This window comes from Peromyscus californicus, unplaced genomic scaffold (genome assembly GCF_007827085.1).
Source record: "Peromyscus californicus insignis strain IS unplaced genomic scaffold, ASM782708v3 Scaffold_1__1_contigs__length_55948999, whole genome shotgun sequence".
In the NCBI taxonomy this organism is placed as follows: Eukaryota; Metazoa; Chordata; class Mammalia; order Rodentia; family Cricetidae; genus Peromyscus; species Peromyscus californicus.
The window spans coordinates 49,239,129-49,257,415 of record NW_026294492.1 but is presented as its reverse complement, the minus strand read 5'-3'; the positions used below and the strand labels follow the sequence as shown (position 1 = coordinate 49,257,415).

At 55.5% G+C, this 18,287-nt stretch overlaps 1 protein-coding gene across 1 annotated transcript in view; it reads right to left on the bottom strand.

The window, feature by feature from the left end:
* The window catches only part of C3 (complement C3), a 29,349-nt gene extending 17,747 nt beyond the window's left edge, over nt 1-11,602 (bottom strand). Inside the window, exons 1-21 of the mRNA XM_052746793.1 lie at nt 11,476-11,602; nt 9,977-10,166; nt 9,439-9,601; nt 9,282-9,352; nt 8,058-8,152; nt 7,881-7,963; nt 7,680-7,770; nt 7,490-7,592; nt 7,162-7,288; nt 6,932-7,047; nt 6,700-6,846; nt 6,011-6,220; nt 4,970-5,176; nt 4,479-4,637; nt 4,138-4,267; nt 3,483-3,557; nt 3,116-3,316; nt 2,401-2,509; nt 1,908-1,993; nt 1,073-1,215; nt 417-629 (exon numbers count right to left, since the gene is read on the bottom strand). Coding sequence (XP_052602753.1) covers nt 417-629; nt 1,073-1,215; nt 1,908-1,993; nt 2,401-2,509; nt 3,116-3,316; nt 3,483-3,557; nt 4,138-4,267; nt 4,479-4,637; nt 4,970-5,176; nt 6,011-6,220; nt 6,700-6,846; nt 6,932-7,047; nt 7,162-7,288; nt 7,490-7,592; nt 7,680-7,770; nt 7,881-7,963; nt 8,058-8,152; nt 9,282-9,352; nt 9,439-9,601; nt 9,977-10,166; nt 11,476-11,549 — 2,793 coding nt within the window. The 5' untranslated portion in view covers nt 11,550-11,602. The remainder of the gene's footprint in view (nt 1-416; nt 630-1,072; nt 1,216-1,907; nt 1,994-2,400; nt 2,510-3,115; nt 3,317-3,482; nt 3,558-4,137; nt 4,268-4,478; nt 4,638-4,969; nt 5,177-6,010; nt 6,221-6,699; nt 6,847-6,931; nt 7,048-7,161; nt 7,289-7,489; nt 7,593-7,679; nt 7,771-7,880; nt 7,964-8,057; nt 8,153-9,281; nt 9,353-9,438; nt 9,602-9,976; nt 10,167-11,475) is intronic.
* Between the last annotated feature and the right edge of the window lie 6,685 nt (nt 11,603-18,287).

Sequence of the window (18,287 nt, the reverse complement as noted above, 5' to 3'; positions counted from 1 at the left end):
TGTCTTTTGAGACGGAGTCTCTCGACGAGTCAGCCACTTCCTCTGGCATCTATCTGGGGGCTGAGGATCTGCACTCAGGTCCTCGTGCCTATACTGCAGTCGCTTTGCCAGGGGAGCCTCTCCCTGGGACCTTTTAACTTTTTCAAACCTGAGACAAGGTCTCATTAAGTTACCCCTGCTGCTCTCGAATTCATGATCCTCTTGCCCCGACCTCCCCAGTGCTCGGACGACAGGTCGTACGCCACTGAGGACAGAGCCCAGAGCTTCGCATGAAGTAGCTAGCGCTCTACACACAGCCCCGGCCAGCTCTAATCTCTGTGACACCTGGGCCCTAAGATGATCCCTGGTGTCTCCGAGCCCAGGTCAACAGCAGGGAGAGCTGAGGGCAGGGACAGCAGATGCCCCCGAGGACTCACCACGACCTTCAGTGTCTTCTTGACACCATCGCTGATGAAGTGGCCATAGACAGCAGCCTTGACCTCCACCTCCTGGAGGCCGATCTTCAAGGGGACAAGCACATATGGAATGGCCACGGAGGACTTGGCAGGGATTTCGATGGTCTGGTAGTAGCGCTTCTTGGCAGTGGCCAGGCTGCAGAAGGCTGGGTTGTGCAGCAGCTCCACCCTCACCTACAGGGAGGGAGGACCAGGGCAGGTGAGGGAGGACCGGGGCAGGAGAGGGGGGGCTGGGGCAGGTGAGGGAGGACCAGGACAGGTGAGGGAGGACCAGGGCAGGTGAGGGAGGACCAGGGAAGGAGAGGGAGGACCAGGGCAGGTGAGGGAGGACCAGGACAGGTGAGGGAGGACCGGGGCAGGTGAGGGAGGACCGGGACAGGTGAGGGAGGACCAGGACAGGAGAGGGAGGACCAGGACAGGAGAGGGAGGACCGGGGCAGGTGAGGGGGGGCCGGGGCAGGTGAGGGGGGCGGGGCAGGTGAGGGGGGGCCGGGGCAGGTGAGGGAGGACCAGGGCAGGTGAGGGTGGGGCCGGTGCAGGGTAAGTGAGGGAGGGTTAGGGCAGGCAAAGGTGGGTTCGTGGGTCCTGTTGAACCTCCCAGCTCTGGCTTGCTCCCACCTTAAGTTTCTCACGCTCACGGTAGTTGAACAGCACGGCTCTTATCTCCACCTGCTCATTGCGCACCACAGAGTAGGGTAGCCTCAGGTCAATGAAGAAGTCCTGCATCACTGTGATCTCATAGGGGTCCGCCACACAGATCCCTGTGGGCAGAGAGAGCAGTGTGAAGGGTCCAGGTGGGAGGGCTGTGCAGGGAGGCCTCGCCAGGCTCCTGGTTCAAGTTCCCTCGCTGGCCATGGCTGATCCCGTTCACAGAAAGGTAGAGACTGAACACACACATGTTCACACATGACAAACCCCAGATGTGGTGTATTACAGTCAGCTGTGTCCAGCCTCTATGTGTTTACATGTACACGTGTGTGCACGGGTGCACACACATGAGGAGGCCAGAGGTCGACACTGGGTGTTGTCTTCAATTGCTCCTCCACTTTAATTAATTTTATGTAGGTGCACATGTATCTGTTTGTGTGCATCTCAGTGCAGTACCCATAGAGGCCAGAAGAGGGCGTCCGATCCCCTGGAACCTTGGGCAGTTGTAAGCTGCCTGAAATGAGTGCTGGGAGCCAAACTCTAGTCCTCTGCAAGACTAGCAAATGCTTTTAACCACTGAGCTCTCCCAGCCCTCTACCTTATTTTTTAACACAGGGTTTCTTACTGACCCTGGAGCTCATTGATTGGCTAGGCTGGCTGACCAGGAAGCCCAGCGGTCCTCCTGTTCCTGCCTCCCCAGCACCCGGACGCCTTGCCTATGTTGGATCTGCAGACGGAGCTTGGGTTCTTATGTTCACAGGGCAAGCTCTTCACCTCTGAGTCACCTCCCCAGCCCCTCCCTTACCTTTCTTGTCTGACAAGCTCACTGCCAGAATCTCCCAGGTGGTGATGGAGTCTTTGAGAAAAATGTTCATGACCTTCGTGGAGATTCTGGGTGGGGCAGAAATTTAAATTTTAAGTCGTAAGATCTACCAGGATGGAGAAGGGTGTGGAGGTGGGGACCCCTGGGGACAGGTTGGAGAGGAGCTTTGGGTTTGCACCTGTGGACCTCCATGGTGACTCCAGAGGAGACAGGAAGTTGGCAGGTGCATGCAAATCATATGTAAAAGAGCTTGTTGGAGGGATGCTCTCTGCCCTCAGGCAGGAATGTGGACTGGGGGTGTCCTAGACTCACCTGCCTTTTAAAAAATGTATTTACTGTGTGTGTGAGAGAGAGTGTGTGGCCTCCTGTCCTAACCCCATGTAGAGGTCGGGGACAACTTGTGGGAGTTGGTTCTCTCCTCCCACCATGTCAGTCTTGTGGCTAACACCTTTACCCACTGGCCATGGAGCCATACCCATTTTTCTCCGGTTCTTTCAGCTCCTCTATGGTCCATAACCAACTCTCTGGAAACTGGCTTCGAGAGATGATATCTTCTTCGGGAATTATGTCTTCATCCACGTCACCTGAGGATGGGTAGATGTGGTTTGGAAAAAGACCCACTTTGGGGTGGGGCCCTTGCATACATTTCTAAGTTATGTAAATGCATTCACCCTGGGGTGAGGGTTTCCCACCAGCCCCAGATGCACTGGGGATTTGTGGGGAGTCCTCTCTCCATCCAGGAAATAAAAACTAAAAATCGTGTTCTACAGATGTGTTGGTATCAAGATGAGCATCATACAAGCTGGTTGGGAACTCACTAGGTAGCCCAGGCTGGCCCGGGACCTACAGTAATCCTCTTGCCTCAGTCTCCCGAGTGTGCAATGACAGGCATGTGCCACCATACCTAGTTGCGATGTGGAGTGATTGTAGAACTTATCTTCATTTTGCTGAAGATGCATTGGCTTGTGGGATGGGGGCAAAGGCCAGTACGAGGACTGCCCTGGGCTCCCTCACCCCCTTCCCTTACTTCCTCTTCCTTCCTAAGAAGCCCAGATGGCCTCTGCCCTCCTCCTTCTGTCTTCCCAGGGTTCAGGGCTGGGGCCACAGGGTTTGGGCCACTCTCTCAGCAGACAGGTGCAGCCACCCCATCGCTAGACAGCTGAACCCTTCCCCTTTGGGGTGCCACTCACTCCTGGCCAGGCCCAGCACTTGATCTCGCTGGTGCTTCCGGCGAAGCTCGGTGATGTAGTTGCAGCAGTCTATGAAAGCCTTCACGCAGTTCTCCCCCTGGGTGATGAAGCGTGCCCGGCGCTGGCAGGTGAACCTCATAGGGATATCCCGCATGCCGTCCTCACAACACTTCCGCAGACCCTTGTCTGTGTACTGACCCGCTGTGGGAGGCCCAGACCCGGCGTCAGCCTTGGCCATCAGGAGAGGATCAGACCAAACTCCAGGGAGAACTTCCCTGGGGTAGGACAAGGGAGGCAACCCTCCCTTCCTCCCTTGGGATTCTAACAGGATGGAGTGGGTGATGCGTGGAGATGGTGTCCATCTAACCTTTGTCCATCCTCCTTTCCATCAACTGTACCGAGCGGCGGCGGCGGTGGACAGCTGGCTTGGCACACTCAAGATCTGAGGGAGGGACAGGTGTGAGATGGGTGAGGTCGGGGTGTGATTGCACCCTTTTTGGCAGTAGAAGAGACTGAGGCTCAAGGAGCAGCAGTGGAGGCTGACAAAACGGCTCAGTAGGTAAAGGGGCTTGCGGCTAATCCCGATGACCTGAGTTTGATGCCCAGGACCCGCATGGTGGAAGGTGAGAACTGACGGGTGTGAGCTGTCTTCTGACCTCCACATGCATGCTGTGGGGTGAGTGTGCACACACACACACACACACACACACACACACGCACGCACTCCTGCGCACACACATACACACTCGTGTACACATATGCACATCAGCATGCACACCCCTGCACATGTGTGCGTGCACAAAAGCACACACACACACACACACACACACACACACACACACACACACACCAACTTCCATTAAATGCAATTAAAAACTAATTTAAAACAAAACAGGGATGCCAGGTGCTGCTGTGGAGGAAGGTGAGATTCAGTTTCCTGCTCTCGGGGTCCTGCTCTTACATGGGCATCTGGGGATGGAGGCATGTCCCTCCCTGTGTCCACCCCTGGTCCCTTTTCTCACCTGTTCTCTGATTGGTCTGCAGGCCTTGGCTTGTCTTGAAGGCCAGGCCTGCATCCATGAAGACGCCCGCATAGTCCTTCCCGCTGCCTGGGGTGCAGCCTATGTCTGCCTTCTCTACCACGTCCCAGATCTGCAAGTGGGGTGAGATGGGGTGGGTGGCAGGGTTTGCGGGGAGAGGCCAGGTGAGCAGAGCCTCATCCAATCCACGATGAAGCTCAACCCGGCCGTCCCCGTCCCTCCTACCCTCACATCCAGCCCCCGACAGAAGCCCAGCCCAGCCTCTCGCGCCCACCACACCCTCATTTTCCCCGACTCTGCTCCACTTCGGCTCAGGGACTCACCTTGCCCTGGGTGAGTTTATTCTTCTTGTTCAGCACAAACACGCCCTTATCCACGGCCACCAGTCCCACTCGGGCCCCCTGGTTTCCCTCGATCCTGAGTGTCGTTTGCTGCCCAGGTGCGGGCTGTCGGTTATCCCTGTGATCACCCTTCACCACCAGCTGTAGGGAGGATGGGGAAGCAAGATGGATGGGTCAACCCTGGAAGGACCACAGGGGGAGAGGAGACAGGGAGAACGGGAGGAAAGAGAAAAGGTGGAGGAGAGAGGGGGGGATGTGAGGGGGGGCAGAGTGGAGGGAGGAGATAAGCAAGAAACAGGAGAGAGAAGAGGGGATGCAAATGGGGGGGGGGGAGCAAAAGCAGGCAGAGCTCAGAGCTCCAGGCCCAGCCTAGTCCACATAATGAGCTTCAGGACAGTCGGGGCTATACAGTGAGCCTATGTCTCAAAGAAAGGAAAGAGGGGAAGAGAGACGGGGGTGGGGGCACGACTCACCGTGCCGACACAGGAATCCTTTACATCCACCCACACAGAGTCGGCCACCACCTCCCTCTGGCCGCTGGCTCCAACCAGGGTGTAGTAAGCCACCAGGCGGAAGGAAGGGATGAAATCTGGGGTGATGGGCAGGGACAAGACCACCAGGTCCTGGCCAGGCTCCCGAACCTGGCGGCCTGCCATCAGTAGCTTCCCCTTGTTCATAACCTGGAGGGACAATGGGCTGGCATGAGAATCAGGGGGAGGCTACATGGAATGGGTAAGGAAGACCCCAGGGCCGGGCAGGGATCCTTAGGATGGGCAGGGTAGACCCTAAGGCTGGGCAGGGATCCTTAGGATGGGTAGGGGAGGCCCCAGGGCTGGGCAGAGATCCTTAGGATGGGTAGGGGAGACCCCAGGGCTGGGTAGAGATCCTTAGGATGGGTAGGGGAGACCCCAGGGCCGGGCAGGGATCCTTAGGATGGGCAGGGTAGACCCTAAGGCTGGGCAGGGATCCTTAGGATGGCTAGGGGAGGCCCCAGGGCTGGGCAGAGATCCTTAGGATGGGTAGGGGAGACCCCAGGGCTGGGCAGGGATCCTTAGGATGGGTAGGGGAGACCCCAGGGCTGGGTAGAGATCCTTAGGATGGGTAGGGGAGACCCCAAGGCTGGGCAGAGATCATTAGGATGGGTAGGGGAGACCTCGGGGCTGGGCAGAGATCATTAGGATGGGTAGGGGAGACCCCAGGGCTGGGCAGAGATCCTTAGGATGGGTAGGGGAGACCCCAGGGCTGGGTAGAGATCCTTAGGATGGGTAGGGGAGACCCCAGGGTTGGGCAGGGATCCTTAGGATGGGTAGGGGAGACCCCAGGGTTGGGCAGAGATCCTTAGGATGGGTAGGGGAGACCCCAGGGTTGGGCAGGGATCCTTAGGATGGGTAGGGGAGACCCCAGGGCCGGGCAGAGATCCTTAGGATGGGTAGGGGAGACCCCAGGGCTGGGCAGGGATCCCTAGGATGCTGGCGAGTCATGTGGGGGAGCTGAGGCTTCTGGTGACCACAGACCAGGTAGGTGTAGTAGCGGATCTTGGCCTCTTGGCCGGGGTCTGTGCGAAGGTGGAAGTTGACGTTGAGGTTGTCCCCTGGCTTGAGCTCCACACGAGACACTGATAGGTGTAGATAGTTGTTGGAATTGTACATAGTGCTGTAGGGCTGCGCCTTCATGGTGTTGCTGGCCTGTCGTGCTTCCGGAATACCTTCCTTCTTGGTGCGCACCTAAGTCGGGAAAGAGGGAGGCATGCTGATTCCCAGAGCTGCCCAGGTGATGGTTAATACTGACTGCAGCTTGACAGCATCTAGAATCAACCAGGGGATGAGCTCTGACCATGCCAGTGAGGGGGTTTCTAGGTGAGGTTGAATGGGAAGACTCCCTTTATGTGTGGGTGGCACCGTCCTCCCCTGAGCTAGAGGACTGGACTGAATAAAAAGGAGAAGGCGAGCCGAGTGCCAGCGTTCACCTCTGCCGATATGTGAACAGCGGCTTCAAGCTCCTGCCTCGGTGCCTGCCCAGCCATGACAAACTCTAGCCTCATGCTGTGAGCCAGTACACCTTCCTTCATGAAGTGACTTTTGTCAGGTTTTGGTTACAGCAACGTGGGACCCTCTGGGTGACCCACAGAACCCATCAGGAAGCCATCAACGCCTCAAGTATTTCCCTGGCTGTGGAGACTAGGGCCTGAGTTCTGGACACTCACGGTGATGGTCAGGGCATTGCGATTGTTGGGCGTGTTGACGCTCAGCTTGGCTACACCATCATCCTGGGTGAGAGCCTGCGCATCAGATTCCTGAGTGACTACCGGCACTCGGCGGGCTGGAGAGCCGTCGGGGTTGGTCACGAACACCTGTGGATGCAGGCAGGTGGAGAAGGGTCAGGTGGCGTGGTCGGAGTGACTGAAACTGAAAGTGGGGACTGGCCGTGGATCTTACCATGAGGTCGAAGGGCATGGCTGGCTTGAAGAATTTGGGCGTCTTGGTGAAGTGGATCTCATACGGCGAGGTGACAATTGGGATCCCAGTGCACTCTGCCTCTACCATGTCACTGCCTGAGGGGATGGATGGTAACAGTAAGGGCAGGCTCCCCAGCAGCCCTTCAGGGCCAGGCCTCCTCGCTTAGGCTGGCCTTGCTACCTGGCCTCCTTCATCAGAGCAGACCTCACCTGAGTGCAGGATGACAGTGACAGAGGCGTACAGGGACTTCCCCACCAGGGCATCAGCGTTGGAAGGCTGTACCCCATCCAACAACACCTGTCGCTCCAGCACTGCCTCCCCCAAACCGTCCTGGATCTGCAGAGGATAGGGGAGCGGGAAGGAGGGGAGAAGGTCCCCAAGAGAGCAGCTGGGAAGGGGAAGGGCTCAGAATGGGTGGCTAGGTTCAGCAAAGTGTGGGACTGGGAGGGGCTAAGAGGTGGGAGGGACTAAGGGGAGGGGGCGTGGTCTCAGAGGGAGCGATGGAGGTTCCAGGCTGTCACAGGGCTGGGACAGTACCACCACGCGCTGGAGAGATTGGGCCAGAGAAAACTTCTTATCGCCATCCTGGACCCCAAAGATCACGAAGGCCGTCCCGTCCACATCCTTCCCGTACAGGAACCTGCGAGGCAAGGAGACGTGGGGTCCCGAAGACCTCTCTGGCTGTGGCTGAAGACCCATCTCCTCCGTACATCACACCCACCCTCACCTGGCCGTGATGGAAACTTCCAGGCCCTTCGGGTCATCGATGTAATAAAATTTCTCTGCAGGCTTCACCAGGACCTCAAAACTGGGCAGCACTGGGGTGGGGTGGGATGATGGCACAGATGGTGTGGGCAGGGCTGCCCGGGCGGCACAGGGACAGTGGCCTCGTCCTTACCCCGACTCCATCAGGTCCCCCAGGACTTACCATACTCCTTCACCTCAAACTCTGCGGTGAAGTTCTGCTGTGGTGAGTGTTCGTAGAAGGCTCGGATCTTCCACTGCCCGATGCTGCAGGAAGATGAGGAGTTTGGCCAGGCCTCCAAGCACCTCCCCATCCCTCTCCAGGGATAGGGGAGTCCTGTTCCCGGAGACCCAGACATACTTGACCAGTTCTGGAATGGTCCAAGACAAAGGTAAGATGCCATACTGGTTGTGGGAAGACAGAGTGTCTCTCTTGATGGGCACGCCATCAGGGGTCTGTAAAGAGTCAGGAAAGGCATATGGATATAGCCACTCTTAAGAGGCCCAACCACACCATCTCCTATGTCTACTGAGGCGGCAGTTAAGAACACAGATCTTGGTCACTTGGCCTAGGTTCAAATCCCTACTGTGCCACTTAGAAGCTGTGTGATCTCAGGCAAATGGCTCAACCTCTCTGTGCTGTGCATTCCCTGTATGTTTAGATAAAGGGTCCTGACCTCACTGGCTTAGGACATAGTTCATACAGCAAATGCCTGGACATTTAGAAGATCAGGGGTGGTGTGTGTGTGTGTGTGTGTGTGTGTGTGTGTGTGTGTGTGTGTGTTTAGCAGAGGGAGTGAGGGACAGAGAGGGAGGAGACACGCAGGGAGGACACTGGGCAGAATGAGCTGGGCCTTGTGCCCTGCAAGGAAGACCTGGACCTGACCCTAAAGAAGTGGGAGCTGGGGCTGGAGAGATGGCTCAGAGGTTAAGAGCACTGACTGCTCTTCCAGAGGTCCTGAGTTCAATTCCCAGCAACCACATGGTGGCTCACAACCATCTGTAATGAGATCTGGCGCCCTCTTCTGTGTACATAATAAATAAATAAATCTTAAAAAAATAAAAAAAATAAATAAATAAAATTAAAATAAAATAAAATAAAAAAGGGCTATACATTGCCGGGCGGTGGTGGCGCACGCCTTTAATCCCAGCACTCGGGAGGCAGAGGCAGGTGGAGCTCTGTGAGTTCGAGGCCAGCCTGGGCTACCAAGTGAGTTCCAGGAAAGGCGCAAAGCTACACAGAGAAACCCTGTCTCGAAAAAACCAAAAAAAAAAAAAAAAAAAAAAAAAAAAAAAAAAAAAAAAGAAGAAGTGGGAGCTACTGAGGGTTGTGGGAGAGAAGAGATCCTTACTCAGGCTTTCACAGCGGCCTCTACCAGGCAGAACAGACTACATGGGATTACCACTAACGGTCATCCCAATCTTCAGATGGGGAAACTGAGGCCCAGCGAGTTTCTTTGGAGTCAGATTGCTGGGTCTCTGACCTCCTAGGGGTCTTCCCAGGTCTCTGGTTTCTCTGCACGGGCCGTGCTGTGTAGCCTTTTGCCCCTTTCCGTGGGTCTCTGGGAAGCTCAGTAGCTGGTACCTCAATGGTGACGACGACCGTCCGGGCCACAGGCAGCAGATTGTTGTCCACAGTGAAGATCCGGTACAGGACTGGAGGATGTGAGGGAGCAGAGTTAGACCTCAGGCTCTGGCAGGGCCTCCCAGCCCCGGTGTGTGCACTCACCCACACCACTTACCCGTGGAGCCCGGGGTGTAGATGGTCTTGTCTGTCTGGATGAAGAGGTACCCGCTCTGGAAGCTCACCAGCACCGCCTTCTCCACCATCACTGCGCCGAAGCTCGCCACCACTGTCACATACTTGTGCCCCTTGTTCGGCTGGAACTCCTTACTGGCTGGAATCTACACATGGGCCAGGGGGGCAGTCAGGAGTCGGCTGCAGGTTGTGGGGCCTGGAGAGTAATCCCTGTGCCTTCGGGCCTCCTCTGCGCCCCTTCCCTCGGAGGGGCGGGGACTGGGAGGGGCGGGGCCTCGGAAGGGCGGGGACTCAGAGGGGCGGGGACTCAAGGGGCGGGGACTCAGAGGGGCGGGGCCTCAGAAGGGAGGGGCTCAGAGGGGCGGGGACTCAGAGGGGAGGGGCTCGGGGAGGCGGGGACACAGAGGGGAGGGGCTCTGGGAGCTAAGGACTCAGAGGGGAAGGGTTCCGAGGGGAGGGGACTCAGGCTGGACCAAAGGGGCTGTGGCTGTCTGTAGCTCCGCAGGCGGTCCCTTGCCCACCTTGATGGTGATGCTGCTCAGGTGTCCCGTGGCGTCTGTCAGCACTGTCTTCTCGCTGGTCAGCACCTGCTTCTTCGTGAAGTCGTGCACGGTGACTGTGACTGGGATAACACCCTGTGCCTCATGGGCCTCCACCACGACGGTCTCTTCACTCTCCAGCCGCAGGACATTGGGGGTGATGATGGAATAACTGTCCAAGAAATATGGGAGCAGATGTCACCTCCAGGCCGGAGACTTCAGCCCGAGTCCGTCAGTGCCTGGTCGGCCCAGTCACTGGTTCTGGAGGGCTCCCGGTGCTAGCTGCCAGAGCGGATGCCTGGATCCACGTTCCTGCCTCGGTGCCATTACATCCCTCTCCGTGTGGGAGGTACATAACCATGGCCCACTCTCCCTCGACCAGACCACCGGAAGCTGGTTTTCCCTGGTTTCAGCACTGGGAACCACTCAGGCTGAGCAAGTGCTCTGTCACCAAACTACACCTAACCTCTTTTTCTTCTATTTGGAGAAAGCGGCTCGCTGAGTTGACCAGGCTAGCCCCGAACTCATTCTGTAGACCAAGCTTGCCTAGAATGTGCATGCCTTCTGCCTCGGCCTCCAGAGTAGCTGGGAAGACAGGCCTTAGTCACCAGGCCCAATCTGAGCTTGACTTTTGAGTCTACACAGTCAAGGGCTGCAGACCCCAACAATCCCCCAAACCTCAAACTCACCATTGCCTAAACCGTGACACATCACAGACACCCCAAATCTACAGACTTTCTGTTCTATAGTTAGGCACCCCAATGCTACAATATGGAGGTTCCATGACCACGAGACTGTAAACACCCTGACACACAAGCAGGCCAAATTCTGTGTGCACACGCTCATTCACATGCTCTTAACTGTGTGTGTGTGTGTGCGTGCGTGTGTGCATGCGTGTGTGTGTGCATGTGTGTGCATGCGTGTGTGCGTGTGTGTGCGTGTGTGTGTGCATGCGTGCGTGTGTGTGCGTGTGTGTGTGCGCGCGTGCGTGCGTGCATGCGTGTGTGTGTGTGTGTGTGTGTGTGTGTGTGTGTAGGCCAGAGGAGGATATCAGGTATTCTGTTTTCTCACCCACACATGTTATTCTATCAAGCCAAGGTCCTCTCTCTGAACCTGGTGCTGGGCTGGCAGCCAGCAAGCCCCAGCTATCCTGCCTGCGTGCGGCCCCACAGTGTGGGGTTACAGGCACTGAGGCCACTCCTGGCTTTTCCGTGGGTGCTGGGAGTTTGGACAAGGGTCACGTTCATATAGCAAGAGTTCTTACCCACACTGTGGTCTTCCAGCCCTCAGCGCAAATTCTAACACCCTTATCTCGTACCCTCCCCCCCACAAAGCCACACTCACCCAGATACCTCAGAAATTCTACAAGAAACTGCACCCCTGCATGTAAGAACCCCTTCTTACCCTGCATGTAAGAACCCCTTCTTACCCTGCATGTAAGAACCCCTTCTTACCCTGCCTGTAAGAAGGTAACTACTTACAAGGGGCTTCCCAGAGCCAGGGGAGAGCAGGCCAGCAGCAGCAGCAGCAGCTGGGGCCCTGAAGCTGGTGCCATAGTGAAGGAGAAGGGTGGAGGGAGTGAGGGAGTGAGGGCCTGGGGTGGGCAGGAGTGAGCCAGGCTGTGGAGGCTGCCTCTTATATGGACCTCCTCCTCTGGGCCCTCCCTGTTCCTGCACCCAGGGACTGCCCCAGATTTTGCAACATAGTTTCCTAAGCTTTTTCTAAGCCTGGGGCCAACATGTCTTGGGGTGAGTAACCCGAAGCACATTTCCCTAGAGCTCTGAAGTACCTGTCTGGCTCAGGCTTCTCTTGGGGTCAAGACCAAATGCTGAACCTTGGCTGGTCCCTGCTGTCCTTGGTTACAGTTGAAACAACTGAAGTCTAGAGTGACTCCTTCCACGCTTAGCTGGGTCACAGCACCAGAGTATGTCTGTCTGTCTGTCTGGTTCTCTCTCCCACCCACAGTGCTTGCTAAATCAGCAGTTCTCAACTTGTGGGTCGCGACCCCCTTGAGGGTGGCATATCAGATATTTACATTATGATTCATATCAGTAGCAAAATTACAGCTATGAAGCAGCAATGAAAATAATTCTATGGTGTGTGTGGGGGGCGGGGGGGTCACCACAACATGAGGAGCTGTATTAAAGGGTCACAGCATCAGGAAGGTTGAGACTCATTGTGCTAAATAGTCCTGAACTCCTGCCTTCAAGCAATCCTCCTGCCTCCACCTCCCCAGTTGCTGGGCATCACTAAGCTCTACTTACACATTTACAGACAAAACCTTTCCTATGAGGAGGATCAGGAGTGTGGGCAGCTCCTCACACACAGTCCCAGCTCTGTGGAGCATTTTCTGCAGTGGGAAAGAATTCTGTTTCTTAGAGGATCCAGAAAGGGTTCTTGGAGGTGAGGACCGTTCAGCTTGGCTGTGAAGGCTGCCTGGGAGTTCACTCTCCAGGAGGCCTGCTGGGGAACAGCGCTTGCCCAGCACACATGAAGGGCTGGGTTTCTTCCTCAGTAGCACAGAATTCAATTCTGGTGGCATAGACCTGTCTGTCATCCCAGTACTAGGCGGTGGAGGCAAGGGGATCAGGAGTTCAAGGTCAGCCTCAGCAAATTAGAGGCCTGTCTGGGCTACATGACAACATTTCTTTCCTTTTGTTTTTGAGACAGGGTTTCACTAAGCAGCACTGGCTGTCCTGGAATTCACTCTGTGGACCAGGCAGGCCTCGAACTCACAGAGATCTGCCTGTCTCTGCCTCCTAAGTAGAGGGATGAAACCTCCCGAGTGCTGAGATTAACCTCCTGAGTGCTGGGATTAAAGTCGTGTGCCGCCACCTCCAGGTTTCTTTCTTTCTTTTTTAAAAATCTGTATTTGTCTATTTATTTATTTAGATTTTTGGAGACAGAGTTTCTCCGTGTATAGGTATGTGTCTGAGTGTTTTGCCTGCATGTATGTCTGGGCACCATGTGCATGCCTGATGCCTATGGCGGTTAGAAGACGTCGGGTCCCCTGGAACTGCAATTGCAGATGTTTGGATGAACCGCATATGGGTGCTGGGAATCAAACACGAATCCTTCGGATGGACAACCAGTGCCGGGTGGGAACCAGGGAGCCATCTTGCCAGCCCCACGGGTCGCACAGTACCCCTTAGCCCCTCTGTTGTTCTCCCTGCTCCTCGGAGTGGGGAAGGTTTTCTGTGTGGGAAAGGTTTGCCTCAAAGATTATTCCAGGTCGGTGCTCACCGAACTTCCTCCTCCTCCCTGCCCCTGTGTGAAAACAATCGTCTATGCTGGTGGTAGACTTCCCTGGTCACCAGCCACCTCAGAGGCCCGACTTCCTGGCAACCACTTCCTCTGTGACCTGCCACTCACCAGCCAGGGGTGAGCCTCGGGGCTCCATGTCCTCCTGCAAAGCACACTGTCCACACAGCTGGTGTCTCCCCGGTTGCTGTCGGGAATCTTGCTAGAACTTGCCAGCTCATTCTCTGTGAGGGTTCTGTAGATTTAGACACCTGCTGGCTGGGTCGTAAATTCCAGGAAATGAATTGCCAGTTTCCCTTCCAGCCTGGCTACTGGGCCACCCTTGCTGAATTTCAGAGCTTTTGAGATAGGGTCCCAGGTAGCATTGACTGCCTAAGAACTCAGAGGTCCTCCTGCCTTTGCCTGCAAAGTGCTGGGTGGGATTAAAGGGGTGGCCACCAAATCTGGCTGGTTTTTTGTTGTTGTTTTTCTCTTTTATGATAGCGTCTTCTGTAGCCTGGGCTGGCTTCCAAGTCTCCATGTAAAGAAAGATGACCTTCAACCCCTGCTTCTGCTGCCTCACCTCCTGAGTGCTGGGGTGACAGGCGGTTGTTACCAGGCCTGGTTTATGTGGTTCTGGGGTGGAACCCAGCACTTCATGTATTCTAGGCGCGCAGTGCATTCACAGTGCCTCCAGCTCTGGGGTGCTGAGGTGACGTGGGACCATACCCACTTGAGCCCCAATGTTTGTTGTTTCCTTAGCCCAAGCTGGCCCTGCAACCTGTAAACCTGTGCCCCAGTCTCTGGAGCCTCGGTTCTGGAATGCTGAGGGGATCGGTGGTCACATCCACTTGCCTGGGAACCTTTTGAGAATCTTGGAGAGTAACTGGGATCTATCTGGAGTTATCTATCTGCCTCTCCCTGGCACCCACCACCACCACCACGACCACCACCACCACCACCACCACCACCACCACCACCACCGCCCTGTCCTGGGAGACTGGGCTGTGAACGACTGTGAGGGAACACTGTGAACCAAGGTGGTGATGCCCAATCCAAGAACAGGTATTTGTGTCCTGAGGGAGTTAAGGGGACAGTTTGCCATGATTTCCTGTAAACCACTTAGTTTTTCTGGCCTCTTGGGCACAGGGGTGGCTGGGAGTTAGAACAAACCTGGCTTGTCTTTTAGCTAGGATTGCAACATCTCTTCTGTGGAAGGCAGAAAGGGAGGGGGGAGGGAGGACAGAGAAGGGAGGAGGGGAGGAGGGGAGGAGGGGAGGAGGGGAGGAGGGGAGGTGCACACATTAGCTTGCCTCCAAAACTGGGGCCCAACTTTTGAAACTGGATCTCCAAGTGTTCCCCCTTTACTTCCTCTGCTTCTGCCTCTGCCCTAGCCCAGGCACTCAGTTTCTTGGTTCTGTTCTATTTAACACATATTTTAAAAATGGCATCTTATTTATGATTGTGTATACTCATGCGTGTGTGGAGGTCAGAGGACAACGTGTGGGTGTCCCTTCTGTCTTTCCACTATGATATGTCCCTGGGGTGGAAGTTGCCAGCAAGTGTCCCCCACCCCCAGCCTTTTTTCTGGCCCCATTATTTCGCTCTAGCCTGAAATAGGAGGGTTTTGTGATTTGCCAGTGGAGACTTCTTTCTGGCTACCGGATTTGGTTTGCCTTTGTGGACTTGTTTACCCTGTTGGGTGGAGGTGGGTGACTGGCAGGTCTGCCCGTGGCTGAGGTGGGGGAGAAAGACCAATTCTCAACTTGATGGTTAACAGTCATTCCTGCTCCTGCTCTGGCTGGGAATGTGGGAAGGGTCTGGGCCCCCATCCTGATCTGGGAAGTCACTGGACTGCAGCATTTAGTGCTGGGAGGTAACCAGGAAGCCAGGATTGGATCAGGGCCCACTGGGAGGGAGAAAGTCAGAGAAGAGAGAGATGAGGAATTCTTGAATCCTGTGACTGTCCTCTGGGGAAAGAAGAACTTGTGTCAGAACATCGGGAGGGGAGAGTGGGCCTGCTGACCCAGCATGGTGGGGAGCATGTGAGGGGATTCCCAGGGAGGCAGCCACGAGCCCAGGGTTCTGGCCTCAAGACTTTTTATAAGATCATGTATACATGGCTTAAAACAAAACAACAACAACAAACTGCCCCTCACACACAAACAATGAAAACGTAGAGTCATGGCAGGTAAGGGGGTGCATTCCCGCCCGTCATTCCAACCCTTGGGAAGCTGAGGAAGGAGGACTGTCATTTGAGACCAACCTGGAGTGCATAGCAAGCCCTGGAGAGATGGCTTTGCCATTTGGGCACCATCCTCTGATAACCCAGCAGAGGCACAGGCAGGGATTCCCTGGGCAATCTGGCTTGCTGGACCGGGAGCCAGTGAGCTCTGGGTTCAGTGAGAGGCCTTGGTAAATACACAGAAGTGCAAAGTGACTAGTGGAGACAGTGGACATCAACTTTGGGCCTACACACACACACACACACACACACAGAGTGGGGACTAGTGCCAGGCATGGTGGCACATGCCTGCCATTCTTCTTGAGAAACTGAGGCTGGAGGATTGCAGGAGTTCCAAGCCAGCCTGGGCTACATAGTGAGAGCTTGTCTCAAAACTCCACATGAGTCAGGTGTGGTGGAGCAGGCCTGACACCTCAGGACCCAGGAGATGAGGAATTTAAGGCCAGCCTAAGCTACATGAGACACTGTCTAAAAATAATAAAATAATTCAAATAAATGCTCTTTGAGCAAACATACTTAAAAACGGAGAGAAATGCCCGGCGTGGTGGTGCACGCATTCAGGGAGGCAGAGGAAGGCAGATCTCTGTGAGTTCCAGGCCAGCCTGGTCTATATAGAGACCTTGTCTCACAAAATGAGGGAGCCGCAGACTCTTCTATCAGTGCTGAGCTCTGGTGTCAGAATGACAGAAAGGGGCAGATTTGATTTCTGGGTGGCAGGACCCCTCCACTCTGACTGTAGGGGTGTGGCACTCCTCCCAGCTTCCTGCACAGGATCCCCTCTGTGCTGGAAAGCCCAGGCTCCTGTCTGCTTCCCCACTTCCAGGACCCCCACTGCATCGCTTTCCTGGAACTCCTGTCCAGGCTGGGTGACCTCTCTTCCTACCCAGTAACTCATTAACTCTCAGGGACCTTGACCTCTGCACCATCCAGTGCTTCCTCCCTGAGCTCTGTGGGGTGCTTGCAGCACCCCAGGTGACACAAAAGGAAAGGGATGGGGTCAGAGTCCAGCCACAGGGCAGCACCCCCACCTCCTCACCCCTGTAGGTACTGAGTCTGAGCCTGGTCTCCAGAGACAGTGAAATGCACCTTGCACATAGAACACTCAGGTAGGTGCTGACACCCATCCCCTCCATTTTCTTCCTTCTCATTTTTTTTTTCTTTTCTTTTTTAGACATTCTCACTATATAAACCAGACTTTCTACGAGGACAGGTGTGAGCACTATGCGGTTCCTACCCTCTGCTCAAGCTCACCTCTAACCATTTACTTATTTTTTTCTTTAAGTGCTTTGGTGTTTTGGCTGTGTGTATGTCTGAGGGGGTTAGAACTCCTGGAAATGGAGTTATAGTCTTGAGCTGCCACATGGATGATAAAAGTTAAGCCCAGGTCCTCTGGAAGAGCAGCCAGTGCTCTTAACCACTGAGCCACCTCTACAGTCCAGAATTTTTTTTTTTTTTTCTGTTTATTTGGAGACAGGGTTTCTTTGTGTAGCCCTGGCTGTCCTGGAACTCTATGGAGATCAGGTGGCCTGGAACTCAGAGATCTGTCTGCCTCTGCCTCCTGGGTTTAAAGGTGTGCACCACCAGACCCAGCCCTCTACCTTGTGAACCCTGTGAGGATGCTGGCCCCACCAGGGTGCCCTCACATTGGTTTCATCCTTCAGATCTTCCCTTTTGCTGTTAGGGACATATTCACATCTGGGGAGGATCAGGGTGTGCCCATCTTTGGAGTGGGAGTTTATCTCTGTCTACTTCCTCGTGTACAGGCACACGGGGCCCTGACCTTCCTCTTCATTCTTCCACAGCTCTCGTGGGCCCTGGCACAAAGCCTCAGTCTGTTTTTAGGACAGTCTGCTGCTGCCCCGGCCAGTCGTGACACTGCCTTCCACCTCCTGATTTCACACCCTCCCATGCTTCCGCTGGCTGGCTGGGCTATTTGTTCATCTGGGCTGCAGCTGGCCTAACTTCCTTACTGTGGAAGCCTTAATCCGGCCCCTCACCCCTCCCTCTCCTTACCCCACCTCCCCCACCGCCATGGTGTCTCTGTGCTCTACGAGACATTCCTGGGTATCCTCAGGGGAGGACCGAGAAGAGAGTGAAGTCTAAGGGTGTCCCCAAGGGGCCAGGCCAAGGCTGTTGCTGGACCCTTATGGCCATGTCTATCCATTTCTACATGAACAGGATCTCACTCTTTGCCCAGGCTAGCCTCAAACCATAGTATGTCTCCTGCCACGGCTTCTTGAATATTGGAGTTAGAGGCTTGCACCGCCATGCCTTGGTATGAGTGTCTGTGGCCTAAGGTAGTCATTAACCACCCTCTCCACACTGTGTCCTCAGGTGGGACAGCTACAGGTCAGCCTCGCTGCTGTTGCTTGGGTGCCGCCTGCCTTAGTTCTGAAACAGGGTGTCTCAAGGGCCTGGGCTGCAAGAAGTAGGCTAGGCTGGCTGGGCAGCCGGGCCCAGGGATCCGCCCCTCCCCGCTCCCTGGCGCTAGGATCACAAGCTCAGGGGTATCTTTGGGAGGCTTTGGGATCTGCATTCAGTCCTGGCACAGGCACAGTCAGTGCTTTACATCCCCAGCCTGTCTTCAGGGGACACCGGTTCATCCTCGCCTTTCCTTTACCTTCCAGACTTCTGTGGCTGGGGCAGAGTCCCTGTGTGACCCTCATCCTGGGTCTGGTGGCTTGAAAGACCCCTGAAGGTTGGGATGGGGGCCCGGGGTGGGGGTGGGGGTGGGGGGGGAGACTTTGGTCACACTGTCCCCAGCAGCCAACCCAGGGCCCAGCACAGCATCGGCAGACCATCCTCTCC